The 23389-nt window shown below is 41.6% G+C and overlaps 3 protein-coding genes across 3 annotated transcripts in view; 2 read left to right on the top strand and 1 right to left on the bottom strand.

Moving 5' to 3' along the window:
• Window positions 1–3093: 3093 nt before the first annotated feature.
• Window positions 3094–4721, top strand: LOC126065182 (putative claudin-24). Its single transcript, XM_049865003.1, has one exon. The coding sequence runs from the start codon at window positions 3799–3801 to the stop codon at window positions 4597–4599; it is 801 nt and encodes a 266-aa protein (XP_049720960.1). The 5' UTR covers window positions 3094–3798; the 3' UTR covers window positions 4600–4721.
• A 215-nt stretch (window positions 4722–4936) lies between these two features.
• Window positions 4937–7942, top strand: CLDN22 (claudin 22). The gene has a single exon (XM_049865012.1). The coding sequence runs from the start codon at window positions 6065–6067 to the stop codon at window positions 6725–6727; it is 663 nt and encodes a 220-aa protein (XP_049720969.1). The 5' UTR covers window positions 4937–6064; the 3' UTR covers window positions 6728–7942.
• Window positions 7943–10376: 2434 nt separating this feature from the next.
• WWC2 (WW and C2 domain containing 2) overlaps window positions 10377–23389 on the bottom strand; it is a 322317-nt gene continuing 309304 nt past the window's right edge. Inside the window, exons 22-23 of the mRNA XM_049865000.1 lie at window positions 14863–14990; window positions 10377–10611 (exon numbers count right to left, since the gene is read on the bottom strand). Of these exons, the coding sequence (XP_049720957.1) occupies window positions 10545–10611; window positions 14863–14990 (195 nt within the window). The 3' untranslated portion in view covers window positions 10377–10544. The remainder of the gene's footprint in view (window positions 10612–14862; window positions 14991–23389) is intronic.

Raw genomic sequence — 23389 nt, 5'->3', positions numbered from 1 at the left:
CTCAGCCCAGCAATTCGGTCCCTCAGCGAGTTTCGATGTCTGTGGAGCTTCTATCACCTTGCCTTGGACAAGCTGTACTGGCTTCCCCAGTATTGTGTACTGTCTTACCCTTCATGAAAGTTACCACTTTTCTATTGTCTATTTAGTGTTTTTCCATCCCCACCTCTGCCCTCCCTCGTAACCATCAAAGATTGTTTCTTTTTTTGTGTAAACCTTTTCATGAGTTTTTACAGTAGTGGTCTCTAGAATATTTATCATTTTGTGATTGACTAATACATTTCACTCAGCGTAATGCCCTCCATATTCACCCGTTATGAGATGCTTCGAAGACGCATCATTGTTCTTTATTGTTGTATGTACCATAGTTTATCCATTCATTTGTTGATAGGCATCTAGGTTGTTTCCATCTTTTTGCTATTGTGAACAATGCTGCAATGAACATGGGTGTGCAAATGTTTATTCATGTGACGACTTATTCCTCTAGGATATATTCCTAGGAGTGGGGTTGCTAGATCATATGGTATTTCTATTTCTAGCTTTCTAAGGAAGTGCCATATCTTTTCCCAAAATGGTTGCATCATTTTGCATTCCCACCAGCAGTACATAAGAGTTCCGATCTCCCTGCAGATCCTCCAACATTTGTTATTTCCTGTTTTTTTTTTTTTTTTTTATTTGTGCCAGTGAGGCCAGGGTGAGATGGTATCTTATTGTGGCTTTAATTTGCATTTCTCTAATGGCTATTGATTGTGAACATTACCTCATGTGTCTGTTGGCTGCTTGAATGTCTTCTTTGGTGAAGTGTCTGTTATTTCCTTTGCCCATTTTTTAATTGGATTTTTTTTCCCCAGTCTATAGGTCCTCTTTTTACTCTTTTGGTGAAGTCTTTTGACAAGCATAAGTTTAATTTTTAGGAGCTCTCAGTTATCTAGTTTATCTTCCGGTGTTTGTGCATTGTTATTGTTTGTATTCTCTTTATGCCATGTATCAGGGTCCCTAGCACTGGCCCTATTTTGTCTTCCATGGTATTTATAGTTTTAGGTTTTATATTTAGGTCTTTGATCCATTTTGAGTTAAGCCTAAGGGATTTTTAAAGGGTAATGTTGACAACATGGCCTTTGTGCCTTTCCACTAGCTTCAACTCCAATCATCTCAACAGATAAGCCTGTATCTTGTGCCCCTGACCCCATCTCTCTCCAATCCCTCTTCTTTGGCCATGAGCCACCACTGCCAGATGAAGTGTTGGGGCCAGCAGTGGCCAGGCTAAGATTTGGTTTCAGGAGGCCTTGTTTGTGTGTCTTTTGTATCTCAGGTGATACACAGCAGCTCATCACTGGAGCCACCAGCTGAGTTTCTAAGATGCAAAAATGATTCTGTCTCTCCTTTGTTCAGAATTCTTCAAAGACGATTTCTATATTTTAAGATCCAAATGATTAAGTGTTAGATATCTAGCCTCATTCTCTCTGGATTGCCTCTCTCCTTACCTGTATACTAGCTATTGGAACAGTTACCCACCCACTATTCCCATTTATCTTTCAGGGGCAACCCTTTCTTTTAGACACCCTTGACTTCCTCCCACCCCAAATTATTCACTCTTTCCTTACTGTCATCTCTCTTAGAATACTTAACATACTGTCTTCTCATTATTTGGGCTTGTCTTGCTTAAGAGCAAATCTTTGCACCCCTAGCTCTAGCACAGTACACATTAGGATGAATGAATGAACAAGCATGGATGCCCCATTCACTGGATCAAGCCTCAGACTACCAGGACAGAGCAAGCAGCTGAGGTGAACGGGGACAGACAGCCAATGGTTTGAGCTTGTGCAAACTCTACCAAGGTCTGCAGAGTCCAGACAATTTTGTTGTGACCACAAATTTAATCTTGAGCATAAAAGCACATGAACAAGAAGGAAAGGCTACCTTTCCAAGGCAATGTTTACAGTGCATCTCCTAGAATCTAGACTTGGTCAATGGCTTCAGTAAAAGGTAAGCCTGATTTACTTATTGTGGTAGATTTATTTTCCAAAAATGGTCAAAAAAGTATTTCTGCTTCCAAAAACTCTTCCAGAACCCACTAGTCTCCCATCAAGAGATGGAGTCTATATTCCCTCCCCTTGAGCCAGGCAGGCTTTTGCGATCTCCTTGTCTATGAGAGTATGCTAGGAAAGCTGCTCTGCAATTTCCATGGTGAGGCCATAAAAGGTGAAACCACAATTGCCTTGCTCTTGGGATGCCTGCCCTTGAAACTCAGCCACCTTGTTGTGAAGAAGCACCAGTCACACAGGCCCTCAGCCCTGCTGAGCTCCCAGTTAATCTGGTCCTGACTTGCAGCCATGTGAGTGAGCCATCTTGGGCATGAATCCTCTAACCCACAGTTAAGTTCGCTCAGCTGATGCCATGTGATGTCAAGGATCCCTACTGAGCCTTGCCCCAACTGCAGATTCATGAGCAAAAGATTATTAAGCCACTAAATTATGAGAGGGAGCACTGGTGGTGCAGTGGTTAAGAGCTCAGCTGCTAGTCAAAAGGTCTGCAGTTCTACTCCATCCCGTAGGGTTCTATGAGTTGGAATCGACTCAACATCAACGGCTTTGGTTTTTGAATTGTGGGAATAGTTTATTACTCTTTCCCTGGACTGAGGGATTTCCCATGAAGTGGGACTTCAAGTACTAAATCCATGACAGTCCTGCACAAGCTGTGATGGCTGGTCACCCTAACCATTGGTCTAGCAGGAGTACAAATAACCTGCTGACCTCTCAAGTTCTGTTTATGGAGGAAATTTTGAGATTAATGTTCCCCAGGCAGGGATAATGTAGTTCTCCACATGCAAAATAATTTGTTGGTACTATTTACTTTTGAGTGAATTTCACTCTCACTCCCAGGGGCCCCAGGGAGCAACCTGGGAATCTCGAGCAAGTGGCTTCTTGTCCTGTCCGGGGAGGCCCTGCATATGCCGAGTGGTCACGCTCCGCAGAAGTATGTTCTCAAGGTGTGACCTAAATAAAATTAAAAACAACAAAACTAAGTTGAAGCCTCAAAGGTCAGCCCCGTTGTGGCTATTGTTTTCGCACCAGAGTCTTTGTCTTGGAACTTGCAGGAGTCTTGATGCTGGTGCTGCTCTGCCCCTGAAGCTTAGAGACAGTGAAGACGGCTCAGCTCTGGACAAAAACACCTCTCTGGGCACCGAGAAATCATGCCGTACCACAAGTCCTTAATGAGGATGGAGAAAACCTTTGAGTGAAATCTGCAGCTTCCCTGGAGGCTCCCTTCTCTTTCAGTCCCTCTGGGATCAGGTTCTGTCTTTTTCATTTTAATTAACCCAATGAACCAGCCTCTGCCTTTCAAAGGAAATCTATGAGGGAAACTTTACTGCCAAGCCCTGAGTCCTTGTGACACTCAAGAACGTGGGCCAGGTTCTTGTGTAGGTTAAGGAAGTCTATGAAGAATAAAGATTATACGGAAACAGTCTACCTTTCTTTAAAAGGCCTTGTTTTACATCCCTGAAATCTCAGACTTAGCTATTACAATGAAGTCCTGTTGTAGAGAGAGCTGGCCTTTTATCACCACTTAAAATCTAATTAATCCATATTGAAGCACAAAGATTTCTGTTGTATTTTAGGGTGAGGGGTCATAGAGACCTCTTTGTTCATCCTTAGATTTACAATCATCAAGCATTGGGGATATAATTTTACCAAGCAAATTGGAAGGTAACAGATCAAATCCTTATCAGAAAACCTAACTCATAGTTTTAACAGAGTCCTTCGTCCTTTACATGAAACACTATATTCAAGAAGAACAAGAATGCATTTCAGAGTGCCCAAAGAGTTAATGGCCAAAGCTTATATTCCAGGCAGCATGGAACCAAGATCATCACGCTACCGTCAACAACAAAAGACAGCAGCTCCTATAGAGGTGGCAAAAGTTTTAAGCTTTGTTACAATGGCTTTTATCTTTAGAATAGCAATGCAACCGGTTGGACTTTTATTATCTTTGCTGGGATGGGTTTTATCCATTATTACAACTTATTTGCCACATTGGAAAAACCTCAATCTAGAGTTAAATGAGATGGAGAACTGGACCATGGGACTCTGGCAAACCTGTGTCATCCAAGAGGAAGTGGGGTGGCAATGCAAGGACTTTGACTCTTTCTTGGCTTTGCCTGCTGAACTCAGGATCTCCAGGGTTTTGATGTTTCTGTCAAATGGGCTTGGATTTCTGGGCCTGCTGGTCTCCGGGTTTGGCCTAGACTGCCTGAGAATTGGAGAGAGACAGCAAGATCTCAAGAAGCGACTGCTAATTCTAGGAGGAGTCCTGTTCTGGACCTCAGGGATCACAGCTCTTGTTCCAGTCTCCTGGGTCGCCCACATCACGGTTCAGGAATTTTGGGACAAGACCATTCCTGAGATTGTCCCCAGGTGGGAGTTTGGGGAAGCCCTCTTTATTGGCTGGTTTGCTGGATTTTCTCTGGTGCTAGGAGGGTTTCTGCTTAACTGTGTGGCCTGCTCAGCTCAAGCCCCTCCAGCTTCGGGCCACTACACAGCGGCAGAAGTGCAAACTCAGTGTCTACACCTGGAAAATGGAACTGCAGACCCTGAAGTGTAAGACTTGGACAAGCCAGGGAGATATAGCTTTCTTCTCCTGTGACGACAAAGGGGTCTTTGTGACACAGCCAAGTCTGTGCTGCTACATTATCTTATTTAATAATTGCTTTTTGACTACATTTCCCTCCCTCCCTCCCGTGTATCTGGAGGAATGAGAAAAAAATTTACATAAGGAAACTATATGGTAAGCACTACATAGGTATGAGCAAAAAAATTTCCTTCATCTGGTTTTTTAAATCGAAATGCTGTGGTGGTTGTTCAATATTTGCAGTCTTAATGTGAGACCTTTTACGTTAGAAAACTCTTTGGTGTTCTGCATAGCAAAATCGCATGCTGTGCCAATCCCAAAGTGGTATTTCCACAACAACTACTTTTGTCTCCTTTGAATAGAGGTGGTTTGTGTTTAGGAAATGACTAGGCACCCTCTGTGACAGGGTATAGTGGGACTGAAGATTTTAGTCCATTGTAATACCTACAGATTAAAAATCCTGGTCAACCTGATCTTTTATCTCTTCCCCCCAAAATTTTGTACTTAGAAAACAATTCCAAAATTATTTTTCTTGCTATCCAAATATTGACAGTCCATTTGCCCTAATGAAAACTTCCTTTTCTTCAATTATAACTTACAAGTATGGGAATGTACACTTTGGTGGTGAACAGATGTTGATTCTGACCTACAGAGTCCTACTGCTTACGTGTCCCACAGCATAGAAAGCGTGTTTAGGCGAAAAAAGTGAAAAGAGAAAACCAACCCAGCGTTCTGCGCACGTGCACGACTTTGACAGAAAGGCAGGGAGATAAACAGACCTGCTGTTGCTCAGCTATCGCTTCACGTGGGGTATGGAGCCTAAGACATTTTCCCTAATAGGCTTGATTTAAGTACTAGAGAGAGTTCTGAGAAGACCATTTTATCTGGTTAAGAAATACTTGTCTTGAACGCATTTTTAAAAAAGGATAACACCCAGTATTACCACAACACACCGACTGAAATGTGAGAGCTGTAGCAGGTGAAAATCCGGCAGGTGCAATTAGTAAGGTACAAAGCAGCAGGAGTTGAATCAAAACTATCAATTAAACATTTTGAATTTAGACTTAATCCTTTGATTTGTTAGAAAGGTTGGAAACTACACACAAATCATTTATATTTTAACAATGAAAGGAGGATTATTACTACTTAATTTTATTTCCGTAACAAACTGCTTTCCACAAATTCGGCCTAGAGGACATGAACATGATCTTGGCCACACCTTGGTGTTACTGGTTTGCAGCATAATTTCCCTATCCTTTTCTGAAACCTATTCAACATGGGATCTAACAATAGCAGCTCTGGCAAGAAGTCTCCTATATACACAACGAAAAAAAAAAAAAAAAACATTTCTGAGCTCCGCAAGTGTTAAGTGTCTCAGTGCTTCTTGCTGCAGCAGCCGGGCAGGCCTTATCTTGGCTCACACTCACACGACTCCACCATGTCCTTGGTATTTAGAACTGTGGCACAATTAGCTGGGATTTCATTGTCTTTGCTGGGATGGGTTTTATCCTGTCTTACCAATTACCTGCCACATTGGAAGAACCTCAATCTGGAGTTAAATGAGATGGAGAATTGGACAATGGGACTCTGGCAAACCTGTGTCATCCAGGAGGAAGGCGGGATGGAATGCAAGGACTTTGATTCTTTCTTGGCTTTGCCTGCTGAACTCAGGTTCTCCAGGGTTTTGATGTTTCTGTCAAATGGGCTTGGATTTCTGGGCCTGCTGGTCTCCGGGTTTGGCCTAGACTGCCTGAGAATTGGAGAGAGACAGCAAGATCTCAAGAAGCGACTGCTAATTCTAGGAGGAGTCCTGTTCTGGACCTCAGGGATCACAGCCCTTGCTCCAGTCTCCTGGGTCGCCCACATCACGGTTCAGGAATTTTGGGACGAGACCATTCCTGAGATTGTCCCCAGGTGGGAGTTTGGGGAAGCCCTCTTTATTGGCTGGTTTGCTGGATTTTTTCTTGTGCTAGGAGGGTCTCTGCTTAACTATGCAGCCTGCTTAGCACAAGCCCCTCCAGCTTCGGGCCACTACGCAGCAGCAGAAGCCCAAGACCATTGCCAACAACTAGAGATGAAGAACACCAACGTGAAAATCTAAGCCAGAAGCTATCAGTGGTATCTACTCTTCAGGAGACACTTGCTCAATTCTGGATTTGGTAGGAGTTCTTACTAACAGTCACCCATTTCTATGCTTTCAATTTTGTAAAATGCAGTTTTTTTCTGTGGTGATTAGGTTCTTAAACTGTAATGTCTCTCTAAGGCTGGTAAACCATTTTTATCTTCCATTTTGAGACCAAAACCAATCAAAATAGTAATCATACTTATTACTGTCGATGAGTTTTCTTGATTTTAAAATAGACTCGATGATTGCACAGACAGAACTGGTAAATAAACATCATATTAGCACTTAAGTATCCTTAAAGGTATTATTCATACAGAGATAAATCGTGTGGGCAATTGAAAATGTTATTGCTAATCATTTACTTCTTTCAAGCACTTGGGATAATCTATTACGATGAAACTCAAGTCTCCCTACATATTTATCTCAAATGCATGATACCTGATTATACTAAAAAAGCTGGCTGCTCTTTAAAAGCTTGGGAGATAAGAGACGCGGGACACGTCATGTCTCTTTTAATCAAAGACCTCAGTGCCTGTGTGCAGCCCTTTCCAAAAGTCAGCCACATTTATTCAAGCCTTGTTTACTACGTCAGAAGCAGAGGAGGGCAATCTTTCGTTTTTGAAGATTTGTGTAAAATCTGCCATAAAAATGTTGTTTTGCTCCTATGTCCTGTGCTCTGCATTTGATGGCTAACATCATCACCTGCCCTGGGCGGGGAGCAGCCACAGGGGGCGTCATGGCGAGGACCTCCGTGTGGGCCGAGGACTGTGTGGGACGCTGCTCTGTGTGGCTCTGAGCACATGGACAGCTGAGGCCGTGCAACGACAGCATGTTCTGCGGCCCTTCACTGTACCTGAACAATGAAAATCTCCACCTTTTTTTTTTTTTCTAATAAGCTATCCATATTGTCCAAGCAAGAACGATTCACAACAAGCTGCTGGCCTGGAGAATGCTTCATGGAAGATTTCATATTTGCTCAGTACCTGGTTCAAGTAAACACTTGTGCTTGGGCCAACAAGGGAAAGCAACTGAACAATAAACGACAGTGAAATAAGTATTAGGCAATATGTATCTTTGTTAAAAAAAAAAAAAAAATTGAATTTTTTCCACCCACAAACACATGGAAAGTGCAGAAACCAAAGTTAATCTATATATTTGCATACTTTTACAAACAAGACAAATTAAAACAGGAACATGTTCAGAATTTAACCTGATTAAATATTTAGTTCAGTCCTGAGCTTTTGATATTTAATACAATACAGATAAAGCAATAGCAAAAAATTTTTTAAATTTATTTGATTTGCATGCTAAACTTTGTTCATCTGGCTAGCAAGATTCTTTGTGTACCTGTAACACTTATATTCCGATATACAAAACTGTAATAATATACTGGTAATTCAAAGTTGAGAACTAAATATCACATTCTTTTTTACCCTGTGCAGAATAAATTCTACCTTTAAAAATAGTATTTATAATATTAAAATTCATATTTGTCCATATGGTTTTGTGATCAAGTTATTAAATGTTTTGTCACTGTGAATTATTTGGGTTAGTACAAATATGATTGTTAAAAGCTGCCTATAAATACATAACACTATTGCTGATTTTTGAAAGTGTGAACAAAGGATTATATTAACATCAGTTTGTCTCTCATGTTAGAAATGAGCAAATTCTGCAAAATAAAACCTAAAGAACCTTGGTCACAACTATTAGCTACCAGCCTGAGACAGATTTTATTCTTTAACACTTGTGTGAAACTTTTTGTATTACAAAAAGTTAACAGCTAATCTGATGAAGATTTATAAAGCTGTAAAATCTGTAAATATTCCCATATAGCCTCTTCTATGTCAAACATTTAAAATGGCCAGAACCGAACTATATATTAAACAGAACATAAATAAGACTGTAAATAAATAAATGAAGAAAATAAAATCGTACAATACAACTACACATAACTCTATAAACATTTTCATGGCCAAACTAAAAAGCTGAAAACAAGCTGACCTTCATTTATCTCCACATCAAATCAACTTCAAAACGTCTGCCTTTCACATTTGACCTTGACAAAGATGAATGAAGTGTTTTATTTTTAAGATGAATGAATGGTATTCTTTCTCTCGTTTTCTAGAAGGATGCACTAGGCAGCTTTCTGGTCACATCCAGGTATCTCGTCAGCAGTGCCTGCCTGTTAGTGGTGGGACACGGACGAAAACACATGCTCCACCGTCTTCATTAAGTAAAGTTCTAGGCTCAGAAATCGCTTCATTTGATTCTGATAAAATGAACTTCCCCAAGCAGGTCTAATTACTCTCAAGAAAAAAAAATCTTGCTAGTGGGGATTCTTCCTAGCTTTGGGAACAAAACTTTAAGTGCCTCACTCTTTTAAAATGACTTTCTGCATTACTAAAAAAATTTTTTGATTTCTGTTTGCTTTGTAAGATGACTAACCAAAAACTGCTTCTTCCAGTATAAGAGACGGGGTAATAAGCATGCTTTAAATTGCATAAACACTTATTTAGACTAGAAGCCTTTATGCTGGCAGTTACCCGAGGGTTGGTGCCTGAGTCAGACAGGCTTAAATTCTAAACTGGAGGGTAGTTTCTCAGTTTTTATCTCTGAATGTCTTCATCTAGAAGAGTTCTGTTGTGGCTGCTGTGTTTTACAAACCATTTAGCCTACACCTCAAATCCACAATTCCTCCAGTCACGCTCCTCCCTTCGCCTTCTGACTCTTCGCCATAAACTATAGATGAAATCCCCTAAAAATGAGAGATGCAAAGTAATTTCTAGTAAATGCTTGAAGCTTGAATTCCATTTGACAAAGTATTGCTTTATTTGCGGCAACTCTGAGTCCACCAAGATGCCCTCTCCTCTGTTCTGGTTTCGCCCAGCGCGCGCTGACGCGTTTCCCTCCGCACCACCAGGACTCTACCTTGGCACACCCGCCACAGCATTCATCTCCTGGGCGCCATCCGCACGCCCAGGACACAGCATCATGGGTGCACGCCAGAAACTCATGTTTGCACACCTGCGTGAATCCCGCTGAGTCAGAAGCAGCAGCTGCTCACCTAAGGATTTCGTGTATCTTAGGGTAACTGTTTTTTCCTCTAATCTCCTCTACCCTCAATGTAATAAACCATGAGTGGTTCCAGGAGTGCTGCTCCTTTGCATTTTTTTATATTCTTGCACTCAATATTCATGTTTTTGTTTTCTTTAGACAAATATAAAAGGACAAAAAGGAAATGGTTTCAAGGAAACAAAGTGTTCCACCACAGGTGACGAAAATAAACACGGCCCCTGTTTCAGGTGGACTTGAAACTCTGAAGTGAAACTTACACTCACGTTAAATTTCAAACTGAAAAGAGCTGCACTCTGTACAAAAATCCCACATCGCGTGGCTGCCATCTTCACAGTTGACTCACAAGAAGACTCACGAAAAGCGAAAGCCACCTTCTGCTGAACAAGTTTCTTCTCAACAGTCAGCTCAATAGGACATACCCTGGTACTGCCTCTATTCCATTTTTTATAAAATAAAGCCCAGAGGCAATGCACACATACTGTACAACATTTGTGTACCAGATTATTCCATTTTGGTTATCTGATTTAAAAAAAAAAAAACATATAAGAATTACATTCAAGGTATTTTACAAATTAATATGTTGAAAATCTGATGTGAAATAAAAGCTCTTTAAGAGTTGATAATTATGTTACAATCAAAACAGAACAAATGTTCACTTTTTCACCCTCCCTAACAACGTGAGCGGGTAAAAAAAATAATTCCTAAAACTATGTAATTATACATCATCAGCCGGCAGGGATGGGATGCTGATCTTCGCTCTGGTGAAGTACGCAATCTTCTCCCTAGAGTCAGGGGTGAAAGATAAACCAACTTTAATATTACGCTGAAAATACCCCATGACCATGAAAATAGTCGCCAAGAACTCCGGCGGTGTCTCTACAAGCTCAGATACTATGTCTTTCCTCAGACAGAACTCCACTTAAGATCAAGATGCTCCTTGCCTCTTAAGGGCAGGATATAAAGGTGAACAGCAGCTCTGGCTGATGGTAAATCACGTATCAACTGAGCCCAGGAGTTCCCCTTCCAAGATTTCCACCGTAAGTCAGTTTTCAAACCATTAAGGGTTCAGTCTAGGTACAAGTGGTTCTAAGCCAGGTAGTAAAGGATTCAAAATGGCCAAAATCCTACATAGACGTTTCTCAGTGACTTCCCAGAAAGGAGCAAGACACCTTTCAGAGGTTGTCAGAGGTTAGGGGAGTGTCAAAAATAAGATGACTAGGGTTGTGTAGTTACCAAAGACAAGAGCAGCATGTCTATTTTCTCCAGTACACAGAGTTCAACCAACACATCCTTATTAAGGGTATATTGCATACAAGGGGCATGTAGTCCGCTGTAAAGAAGAATAAAGCACTGGTCCTCCTCGAGGAGCCAAGAGGCTAGTTGGTGAAAGAAGTGTGGGGTTAGAGAAGAAAAGGACCAGTTAAAAAATTGTGGAAATTGAGATGAGAGCTATTTTTGTGGTATCGTATCCTTTCAATTCGTTGAATTCCATAAGAGATATAAGTAAGAACTAAAAAAGGCAAGAGAGTGTGGTTGTGATGTCAGTAGTAGCCTTAAGGCACAGCTGAAAACTGAGGACCCCTGCAGACAAGTTTTCTTTGACTCACATGGGGATCTTATGAACACTCAAATTAGTTGCCAGTGTTTACATTTGGGATATTACACATAATAATTATCGATTTCTGATTTCCCTTGAAAAATCAGAAGGTCAGTGCTATGGGTTGAATTGTGTTCCCCCAAAATCTAAGTCAACTTGGCTAGGCTATGATTCTCAGTATTGTGCAGTTGTCCTCCATTTCTGATCTGATGGAATTATGCTATGTGTTAAAATCCTAACCTCTGTGATGTTAATGAGGCAGGATTAGAGGCAGTTATGTTAATGAGGCAGGACACAATCTACGGGATTAAGTTGTATCTTGAGTCAATCTCTTTTGAGATATAAAAGAGAAGCGAAGAGAGAGGAGAGGGACCTCGTACCACGAAGAAAAAAGAGCCAGGAAAAGAGCGCATCCTTTGGACACAGGATTCCTACTTTGAGAAACTCCTAGACCCAAGGGAATATTGATGACGAGGGCCTTCCCCCAGCGCTGACAGAGAGAGAAAGCCCTGCCCTGGAGCTGACACCCTGAATTCGGACTTCTAACCTCCTGACTGTGAGAGAATAAATTTGTTAAAGCTATCCACTTGTAGTACTTCTGTCAGAGCACTACTAGATAACTAAGACAGTCAGAGAACACTGGGCTCTTGATTCCATGTGAACAAGCAGCTGGTGTGGAACCAGGCCTGTGCTTTAGGCAGAATGCCCCAGACACCGCCACTTCCTGCTGTCGCCAGTCAGGTGTCAGTCACCAAGCACTGCCTTCACGTGGCGCCACCACCAGGCGTCCAGTGCAGTTTGTCTTATCCTGGCCCACCACACTCATTCTCATCATCTGCCTGGTAAGGGGAGCTGGGAATATTTATGAATTCTGTCTTGTGTTTTAGTAACAACTGGGAGCTGAACGGTTCTCTATGCTGGACAATGTTGGTTACTTTTCGAAGTGACCACAATACCAAGGGCATGAAAAGATTCCTCTTATCACTCTGCAGTTCTAAAAACTCAAGTAGTAGCATTCTCTAATAGCTAAAAGAAAGATTCTTTAAGCAGAATAACAAAAAAAAAAAAATAAAAATACAAAAACAAAACCCATTGCCATTGAGTTGATTCCAGCTCATAGTGACCCTATAGAACAGAGTAGAACTGCCCCACAGAGTTTCCAAGGAGCGCCTGGTGGATTCCAACTGCCGACCTTTTGCTTAGCAGCCGTAGCTTTTAACCACTACGCCACCAGGGTTTCAGTAAGTAGAATACAGGCAGGAAAACCCATTTTACCATAAATAACGTTACATAAAAAAGTATTAAGCCCATTATGAAGAAGTACAGCCAGAACACTCCTTAGAAGTGAGGATAGCGAGACTTTGTCTCATGTACTTTGGATATGTTATCAGGAAGGACCAATCCTTGGAGAAGGACCTCATGCTTGATAAAGCAGAGGGTCAGTGAAAAAGAGGAAGACTCTCAATGAGATGTATTGACATAGTGGCTGCAACAGTGGCCTCAAACATAGCAACAATTGTGGGGATGGCACAGGACCAGGCCTTGTTTCGTTTTGTTGTACATGGGTTCACTATGAGTTGGAAGTGACTCAATGGCACCTAACATCAACAACAAAGCTCATTATATCTCAGCATCCCTTCACTTCTACACAGCACCAAATCCCACTCCTTTACAACTATCTTTGCTCATCATTTACCCCATCTTTCCTGACACTTCAAATTGTTCCCTCTCCCCTAGCATGATTCCTTAAGCCTATAAACTTTGTAAAGACTCCTCTATACCAAACGGACATACACACATACACCCAGATCAAAACCAGTAACAAAGAAAAATTTTTCTAGGACAGGACCCTACTTTCATTTAAGCCAGTGTCCTAGATTCCTTTTTCTTTCTTCCTTCACATTTTTCTGAAAGTTTTCCTATTTCCAATACAACCTGGCTTTCCATCCTCACTTGACTGACCTGTCCTTGGGTGGTCACCAATGGCCTCCTCATCACCCTAGGGTGTCTAGGGGACAGTTTTCCTTCCGCCTCTCTTAGGTCGTACTTGACAGTATCAACAATCTCCTCCCCGCCCTCTGGATCCAGAACTGCACTCTGCCTTATCCTTTTACTGCTCCGACCATTCCTTGTTAAATCTCTTTTCCTGTATGTCCCTCCATGGTGAGTGTTCCCCAGGCCTCCCCTCCTGGCTGCCTTTTCACGTTTTCTGGGGCTTTCTGCCTATAAAGCACAGGCCCAACTCTATACCAGGTGTTTGTTCTGGGAATCATTTCCATTGATTCAAGCTCCACATCTAGGATGAAGGCCCCCAATCTTTATCTCCTGTTCTGCCCCTTAGCCTTGGTTTTTGGTTATTATTTCCACTTGTGTGCTGGCTGTCGCTCCCTCGATGATCAGCTAGAATTGTCCAACTGATACTCCCAAAGGCAGTGTTCAGTATGCTGGCCACGCTCCAGCTCCTCCTCCAGTGCTGTGGGCTCCGATCCCTGGCACCACAGTGCAGTGCTCCACCATTGCCCCCCTACTGCCCTGCCCACTCTCCTCCCAGGTCATGTTCCTGTCACCTAATGTCTCCCCCCCTTTACCAGCTCCTCTCCTGCCTCTCTCCACAATGCCTCTAATATCTCTCCCCATCACTTACTTTTGTGCTTGGAGACCCCTGCTGGCTCCCTCATGGTCTAAAACCGAAGTTAAAAACCTTTAGCACAGCATACAAGGAAATCTGGCCTATGGCTTCACCTGCTGGCAGCCTCCACCACACATACAGTGCTTTCTCCTGCTGTGACGCCCTTCTCAAACCTACCACCTAGTGCCTGACAAACTCCTACCCATCCTTCCAGGGTAAGTTCAGATGCTGCTCTCTTACAATCTTGTCCTGTTTACTTCTGCAGCCCTTGACCCCTGCCCTACATGGATGTGCTCACACAGGCCCCTGCTTCTACCTTTCATTGTCCACCTAGCATTGCCAGGGTCTGTCCACCCCTCTATAGACCACAACACACTCTGGAAAAGCAGGATGTACTTGTTCTTTGTCTCTGTACTGTGAGGCCTACCACCGTGTGTGGCTCAGGGGGAGCCCAGGGAGTGTGCCACCGAAGAAACGCCAGAGGTGTATGACTTTTCTGTACCGTTTTGCATCTTGCAGAGATTTCTTGATGAGATGTATGAATTGCTACTAAGAATTGGGGATACGCCGGGTTCTCAAGGATCCAGGCTTTAATCAAAGCTTTAACAAAACCAGGACAGCAACTAGTGGAGTCTGTAATCTTAAGCAGGAGGAAACAAAAATTACAAATTCAAACTGGGAGCAGAGGAGCTGGTGTCTCATATCCCAACAGTAACGTCAATCCCACTCTAAGTGAATTTCTACTTATTTCAGGTGACTTGAGGGTGATTCGAAAGCTGTCCCAGGCAGGGGACGGGGGCTGTTTACCTGAAGGACTGCACTTGCCGGGGCACCTTTTGGCTCTGCTCCCGAAGCCGACACACATCCTTGGAGACTTGCCGCATCAACTTCTCGGCATTCAAATCTTGTTTCTGTTCTTCTTTTGACTGTTCAGCCTGGCAAAGGAAATGAAAACACAAAAAAATCAAAACATGAATGAGAAATCCCTCCAGACGTGCTACCAGGCTTGAAGGCTGTGAACTAAAGCCACAGGAGGGGAACCTACACAGACAATGAGGGGCTATCTTCTCACCACCTCAGGACAACTCCAACATGTGGGACTCACGCTGACCGGGAGCCATCAACTCAGGACACCCTTACTTTAATTGCACTTGAAACATCTTTTTACATAAGCAATGTATGTCCATTTTGTTACATATGGAAAACCTAAGAATCCCCAACAAAATAAACTGGAAACTGCTTGTAATACTGTTTCCAGAAAATACCTACTGTTCACATTTTGGTGAGTATATTTTCAACCTTTTTTCTCTCTGAACCATTTTAAAAGCTATTTATTTATATACATACCAAAAAAGTGCACATAAGCATATAGCTCAAATAACTTTTACAAATTGAAACCAGTACTCAGATCAAGAATGAGAAAACCCCCAGTTCCCAGAAGCCCACTTTGGTGCCCTCCCAGTCACTACCCCCCAGGGTTACCAGCATTCTGATTTCTAACAGCATATATTACTTTTGCCCACTTTTGTCTTTTACATAAATGGAATCACACAGTAGGCACTCTTTGTTTTTGTTGTTGAGTTGGTTCTGACGTCCAGCATGATGTCTTTCTCCAGGGACTGGTCCCTCCTGATAACATGTCCAAAGTAAGCGAGATGATGTCTGGCCATCCTCGCTTCTAAGAAGCATTCTGGCTGTACTTCAAGACAGATTTGTTCCTTCTTCTGGTAGTCCATGTGTATAGTCAGTATTCTTCACCAACACCATAATTCAAATGTGTCAACTCTTCTTTGGTATTTCTTTTTCATTGTCCAGCTTGCGTATGAGGTGACTGAAAAGATCACAGCTTGGGTTAGCTGTACCGTAGTCATCAAAGTGACATTTTTGCTTTTCAAGATTTTAAAGAGGTCTTTTGCAGCAGATTTGCCCAATTCAATATACTGTATCATTTCCTGATTCCTGCTTCCACGGGCATTGATTTTTGATCCAAGTAAAACGAAATCCTTTATATACTCTCTTAGTTATCTAGTGCTGCCATAACAGAAATACCACAAATGGATGGCCTTGACAAAGAGAAATTTATTCCCTCACAGTAAAGTAGGCTAAAGTTCAAATTCAGGGTATAGGCTCCAGGGGAAGTTTTTCTCTGTCGGCTCTGGAGGAAGGTCCTTGTCCTCAATTTTCCCCTGGTCAAGAAGCTTCTTAGGTGCAGGGACCCTGGGTCCAAAGGACACAGTCTGCTCCTGGTGCTGCTTTCTTGGTGGTATGAGGTCCTCCTGTTTCTCTGCTCCTTCTTTCTTTTATATCTCAGGAGATTGCCTCAAGACACAATCCAATCTTGTAGTTTGAGTCCTGCCTCACTAACACAACTGCCGCCCATCCCCCCTTATTTACATCACAGAAGCAGGATTTACAACATACAGGAAAAATCACACAATACCAGGAATCATGGCCCAGCCAAATTGTTACACACATTTTTGGGGGCACATAATTGAATCCATGACAGGGTTTAACTTCTTGTGCTCAACATTATACTGAGATTCATCCACACTATTGTATGAAGTTATAACTCGTTATTCTCACTGCTATACAATATTCCATTGTGACTTTACCACAAGCTACTATCTGTGTTACTGTTAGTGGACATTTGGGTAGTTTATATGAATATATTTTAAAAATAAAAAGAGAATAATCCATATATATTAAATGTTGTTTTTTTTTTTTTTTTTCATTTTATTCATTCAGTCATTTACTCAGTCAACAAACATTTGTTGCCTTCTCAGAAAAGCTGAAAAATCAAACTTTGGAAACATATCGCCTGGGTTCAAATTCCACCTCTGCTGCTTGCTACGTGAATTTGGGCAAGTTCCTTGGTCTCCCTGTGCCTTAGTTTCTACACTTGTAAAATGCAAATACAGTACTTACTTCAAGGGGTTGTTATGAAGTTTGAGTTAAAAATATATGTAAAGCACTAAGAGAAGCGCCCACCTCATGGTTAAATCTACCATTTAAAGGGTTAGGCATTACGGTGGTCATTTCTACTATAGGCAGACACTACACCAGGAGGCCGGGGATACAGCTGTGAGCAAGACAGGTGGAGTCCAGCGGGAGGAGCAACAGCAAAGACAACAAATTTTGTTTAAAAATTATTAAAAATTAACAATATATTATAAACTTTTCCTCAGGTCACCAAATCTTCCTCACATAACAGTCTACTATTAGAATTATTTAATTAACCCTACAGTATAACACATTTTATTCCATGCTGCAACATTGATTCAAATGGGATTTAGAATTTTAAATTCCAGGTAAACATGTGGTTATGTAAGATTTTGGAAGGGAATAAAAGTTGGCATGTAATACATACACACACATACAGACAGACACACACACATATTTTAAATAATACAAGAAGCTGGACTACACGAAGAACTCAGCATCAGGACTGGAGGAATTCTTATCAACAACCTGCGTTATGCAGATGACACAACCTTGTTTGCTGAAAGTGAAGAGGACTTGAAGCACTCACTGACAAAGATCAAAATCACAGCATTCACTGTGGATTACACCTCAACATAAAGAGAACACAAATCAACACAACTGGACCAATAAGCAACATCATGATAAACAGAGAAAAGACTGAAGTTGTCAAGGATTTCATTTTACTTGGATCCACAGTCAATGACCATGGAAGGCGGACTCAACAAATACTGATTTCTTGGGCAAATCTGCTGCAAAAGATCTCTTTAAAGTGTTGAAAAGCAAAGATGTCCCTTTGAGGACTAAGGTGCGCCTGACCCTGGCCACAGTGTTTTCAATCGCCTCGTATGCATGCAAAAAGTTCAACAATGAATGAGGAGGACCAAAGAAGAACTGATGCCTTTGAACTATGGTACTGGCAAAGAATATAGAATATACCATGGACTGCCAAAAGAACGAACAAATCTGCCTTTCTGTCTTGGAAGAAGTACAGCCAGAATGCTTCTTAGAAGTGACGATGGTGAGACTTCGTGTCAGATACTTTGGACATGTTATCAGGAGGGAACCATCCCTGGAGAAGGACGTCAATACTTGGTAAAGTAGAGGGTCAGCAAAAAAGAGGAAGACCCTCAACGAGATGGAGTGACATGGTGGCTGCAACAATGGGCTCAAGCATAGCAACGATTGTGAGGATGGTGCAGGACTGGGCAGTGTTTTGTCCTGCCGTACACAGTGCTGCTGAGTCAGAGCCGACTTGATGACACCTAATAACAACAATGTATTTTAAATATTCACAATAAGCCACATCCACACATACAGATATTTTGGATTAAACTGGATTCCCCCAAAATACGTGCTGAATTCCGTACCTGTGAAGGAAACCCTGGTGGCGTAGTGGTTAAGTGCTACGGCTACTAACCAAGCGGCTGGCAGTTTGAATGCTCCAAGCACTCCTTGGAAACTCTATGGGGCAGTTCTACACTGTCCTATAGGGTCGCTATGAGTCGGAATCGACTCCACAGCAGTGGGTTTTGGTTTTTTAGGTACCTGTGAGTACGACCCTGTTTGAAATAGGGTTTTTTTTTATGTTAATGAAATTATACCAGAGTAGGGTGGGGTCCTAAACCTTCCAAGTTATAAAAAGAGCAGAAATGACACAGAGGCACACACAGAAGGAAGACAGACATCCAGGAATGCCAAGGACCTCACAGGGCCACCGACGGAGAAGGATCTTCCCATAAAGCCACACCCAGAATTGAAACTTCTAGCCTCCTGATCTATGAGAAAATAAATTCCTGTTCTTTAAAGCCACCCACTTGTGGTATTGGTGTTACAGCAGCACTAGGTGACTTAAGACAACATATAATTCTGTGTTTATATTACTCTGCTATTGGGGAAAAGTAATCAAAGTTATGTATAATTTATACTCTGAGTTGAAAAACACAATATTGTATAATAATAAGGCTTATCTGATATCAAATCCAAACCTGTTTATTTATTATTTATTAGAGGCATCTCAGAATAAAGGCTTGGTGATCTCTTCCCAAAAAATCAGCCATTAAAAACCTATGGAGCAGTTCTACTCTTGACACACACGGGGTCTCCATAAGTCAGGATTGAGTTGATGGCAACTGGTTGATTGGATGATATCAAATAAAAGGATAATTCCTTATACACACACACAAATAAGAAATGAGGTTTAAATATGAACATGCTATTTGCTGCTCTTCCTTCCTTCATATTTGAAAACTATGGGACTCATGCTAAGAACTATCACTGTGGTTTAAAGGGCCGTGGTGACTCTGCTCCCCCACCTGCCGCCCTCTACAAAAGCGCCGACTCCCTCCCCGTAGGAGTGCTCAGAGCCGCCTGGTTGCTAATTCCAGCTGGGGCTCAATATTGCCTCGTGGTTTGAGCTATCTGCACTGTCCGTAAGCTTCACGAGGGCAAAGGCTGTGTCTGTTTAAACAAATTTACAAAGATTCATGTGCACAGTAAAGATTTTTAATTCATTGGTTTATCTTTGACAATCGCCTACATTTGCAGAGGTTGTTTCCAATGGTGCCTTATAAAATGAATTATATTAAATCAAATGGCTGGAAACTTATGAACATAATAAATATGTACTTAATATGGTAGAGTGTAGTAGTACAAAATTTTGTCAATTTGTTCTTAAAAACAATAGTTATTCCCATCTGACAGAAATAAAACTAATTCAATTTACCTTATTTATGTCTTGAGAAACAGTGTGGGACATTATAAATACACAAAGTTGCTTTTGGGACTTGTTTGGAAAGCTGCTTCAAGCAAAGGAGTTCTAAGGAAAAACTTTGGTGCCCGTACAGGGTAGTCTCACCTTCACTTTCCTCCCAATTCTCACCACAGATGTTGGAAAAGGTGGCAAATGTGAGCCACGCTTTGGGGAGCTGCTGCGTGCTGGAAGTGACGCCCCGCTGCTCTCATTCAGCTTCCCATCCATGTAACAGAAAGAGAGCATCACTGTATCCCTGCCAGGATGGACTGTGACTTGGTTTGTCCTTAGAACACTTACTGAGGAGCAGCCATTTTCACAGCGAGACCTTTGGACAGCACAGGACCTGGAGATGCTTCTGAAGAATCCCTTAGCCCCCTTTAGGAGCCTCGGTAGCACAACTTAAGCACTCAGCTACTAACCGAAAGACTGGCAGTTCTAACCCACTCAGCAGCTCCGTGGGAGAAAGAACTGGCAATTTGCTCCTGTGAAGATTACTGCCAAGAAAACCCTATGGGACAGTTCTACACTGTGATTTGGGGTCACTAGGAGTTGGAATAGGCTTGACCACACACTAGGACAATCCTCCTTTCTTGTCTGCCTCCCTCACAGAATATGGGCAACTCCAGGCCAGGGACTTGGCCAGCCTTGCCTTCCTCAGTGCCCAAATCCCTCATGCCTCCCAGGCTCAGCACACTGTAGGTGCAGAGCAAATATATGTTGAATGAGTTAACAAATAGGTCTGTGGGCAAGGCAGGTTGTTAGGTGACTGTTGTTTAGAGATTAATTTGTATCAGTAACTCTCATAAGGTTTATAACAACTCAGAGTTTTTTTCCCACTGATTACTGGCTATCAAGAAAGTTTCTCCAGAGGCAGGGCCAAGATGGTGGAATAGACAGATGCTTCCGGTGAGCCCTCTTACAACAAAGACCCGAAAAAACAAGTATATTTATGACAAGCTAGGAGCCCTGAACAACAAAGGCAAAGTTAGAAAATGAACTGAGCACCAGGGGGAGGAAGAGATGGTTCAGAAGTGGAGAAGAGTTACGGGACCTGAATCGCAGGGAGCCCTCAGACACCATTCCCAGGAGTGGCTGTGGTGGGCTGGTACTAGCATTCATTCGGCAGCAGTTTCCTCAGGGAGAAGCAGCCAGCCACATAGCCTACTCACACTTTTGGAATCAGAGAAGAACGGTGCTCTCGGCAAAAGCTAAGTACTTAAACGTACATTTTACCATACTGCCCACACCCAAGCCAGCTTCAGCCGCTGTTGATTTCCCTGGGCCTGGGATAGGCCCTGCTGAGTGCCTAGAGCCATCCTCCCAGCCTGGGAAAAACTGGGAGAAGGAGTAAATTCACAATTGGGAGAAAAAATAATTTGCCAGCTCCACTAACTAGAGGGAGCTCAGGACAGAAGCGGCTCCTGTCCAGGCATAACCGGTCCGTGGACTTTGAGTACCTTTCCCCCGCTGCATGGACCTGTATGGACCTATTTCAGGAGAACAGGCCCTTGTTGGCAGACTACAACTGTTTCGGCTATACGGTGGAGAGATGGGTGTTTGATGTTTGGCATTGCTTTGCCTATTAAACAGGGTCCTCACCTACCCACATCAGGGGCCTAAGGACTGGTGGCTCCACTTAGGTCCTTTATCCATTTTGAATTGGTTTTTGTGTATGACGTGAGGCAGGAATCTTGATTCATTCTTCTGCATGTGGAAAACAAATTTTCTCAGCACCATTTACTGAAGAGACTCTTCCTTCCCCTATGAATAGACTTAGCACTCGTCGAAAATCCGCCGATCACAGATGTATGGACTTTCAGTTCTATCTCATTGGTCTATTATTACACCAGCACCAAGCTGTTTTACTTACTTTAGCTTTGTAGTATGTTTTGAAATCAGAAAGTGTGAGTTCTCCTGTTTTATTCTTCAAGGCTGCTTTAGCTATTCAGTGTCCCTTGCCCTTCCGTATAAATTTGAGGATTGGCTTTTCTATTTCTCAAAGAAGGCTGTTGGAATTTGGATGAGGATTGCATTGAATCTATAGATTGCTTTGGGTAGTACTGACATCTTAAGACTTTCCATCCATGAACACGGAATATCCTTCCATTTATTTATGCCATCCTGTTATATGGAGAATATTTATTTTATTTATTTTTACTAAATGTTTTATAATCTTCTGTGTACAAGTGTTTCACCTGGTTAAATTTATTCCTAGGTACTTCATTCTTTTAAATGCTATTATAAATGGTAATGTTTCCTTAATTTCCTTTTCATCTTGGTCATTGATGATGTCTAGAAATCCAAATGATTTTTGCATGCCAGCTTGTACCCTGCCACTTTGCTGAATTCACTAATTACTTCTAATAGCTTTCTTGTTGACTCTCTTATCATGACAGAGTACTGAATTTTGTCAAATGCCTTTTCTGTATTGATTGAAATTATCAAGAGGTTCTTTTTGCTTATTCTATTAATGCAGTGTATGACACCGACTGATTTTCTAATGTTGAACCACCCTTGCCTCCCTGGGATAAATCCCACTTGATCGTAGTGTATAATCCTTTTAATATGTTTTGAATTTGGTTTGCTATTATTTTGTCAAGTATTTTTTGCATCTATGTTCTTTAGGGATATTGTTCTGTATTTCTCTTGTGGTGTTCTTATCTGGCTTTGGTATCAGGGTAATGCTCACCCTCACTGAACAAGGTAAGAAGTGTTCTCTCCTCTTCTATTTTTTTGAAAAGTGTGGTGGGATTAGGGTTACTTCTTCTATAAATGTGTATTACTTTTTTAACTTAAAAAAATTTTTTTAAGTGTTAAAATATTCTCAAAGCAAAAGTATACTAGATTCACTTTAAATTTAAAAATAAAAATGCCATGGCCCTTTTAGTAAATAAAAACTACTTATTCAGCACTTATTTTCATACCATTTTATGTAAGGCTGCAGTAACTTCCATTTTTTCACCACAAAGGATTCCCTTTCCAGATATTTTTTATTGCTTCTTGTTCCTCTCTCCATTTTGAAAGATTTGGTCCATAAAAGCAACCTATATTTGTTTACTAATGACTCTTCTTGGTTATTTTGAAGTTGATTGGTTAGTTTAGCTGTTACTCTGAGCTTCTGAATTTATATAAATCACGTTCAAAGGGGACAACCATGTCATTTTAGTGTCCTAACTTCAATAAATGATTTTTCATGAGGTGCAAGTAAGATAAACACAAAGAAGTAATCTCTACCACGATTTGGTGTATCAAATTAGTAAACTAATAATTATACTAAAACATTGCTGCTATTCTAATTCTTGGTAACTTATCACATGGATAAATCAACTTTAAAAGGCCATCTGCTTACTAAATTGAACATGGATAAATCAGGAAAAGGCAGAGAAGGGAAGTACATGTGGACAGATCTAGTTAAGAAAATCTGACCCAGTTTCCAGAGAAATTTTATTTTATTGGATGAGCAATAAATAGGCTCCCGGTGGGCCCTGTTCTCTGTCTTTAGTTGCCTTCCATGTGAATGGAATCATGGAGATCTATTGTATTCCTTGTAGAGACCTATTAAGACAGTCCATCTAAGTAGCCCAATGGATGCTGGTATTT

The sequence above is a fragment of the Elephas maximus genome, chromosome 21 (assembly GCF_024166365.1).
Source record: "Elephas maximus indicus isolate mEleMax1 chromosome 21, mEleMax1 primary haplotype, whole genome shotgun sequence".
In the NCBI taxonomy this organism is placed as follows: Eukaryota; Metazoa; Chordata; class Mammalia; order Proboscidea; family Elephantidae; genus Elephas; species Elephas maximus.
The sequence above is the reverse complement of the archived record's forward strand: the minus strand, read 5'-3'. Positions and strand labels throughout refer to the sequence as shown.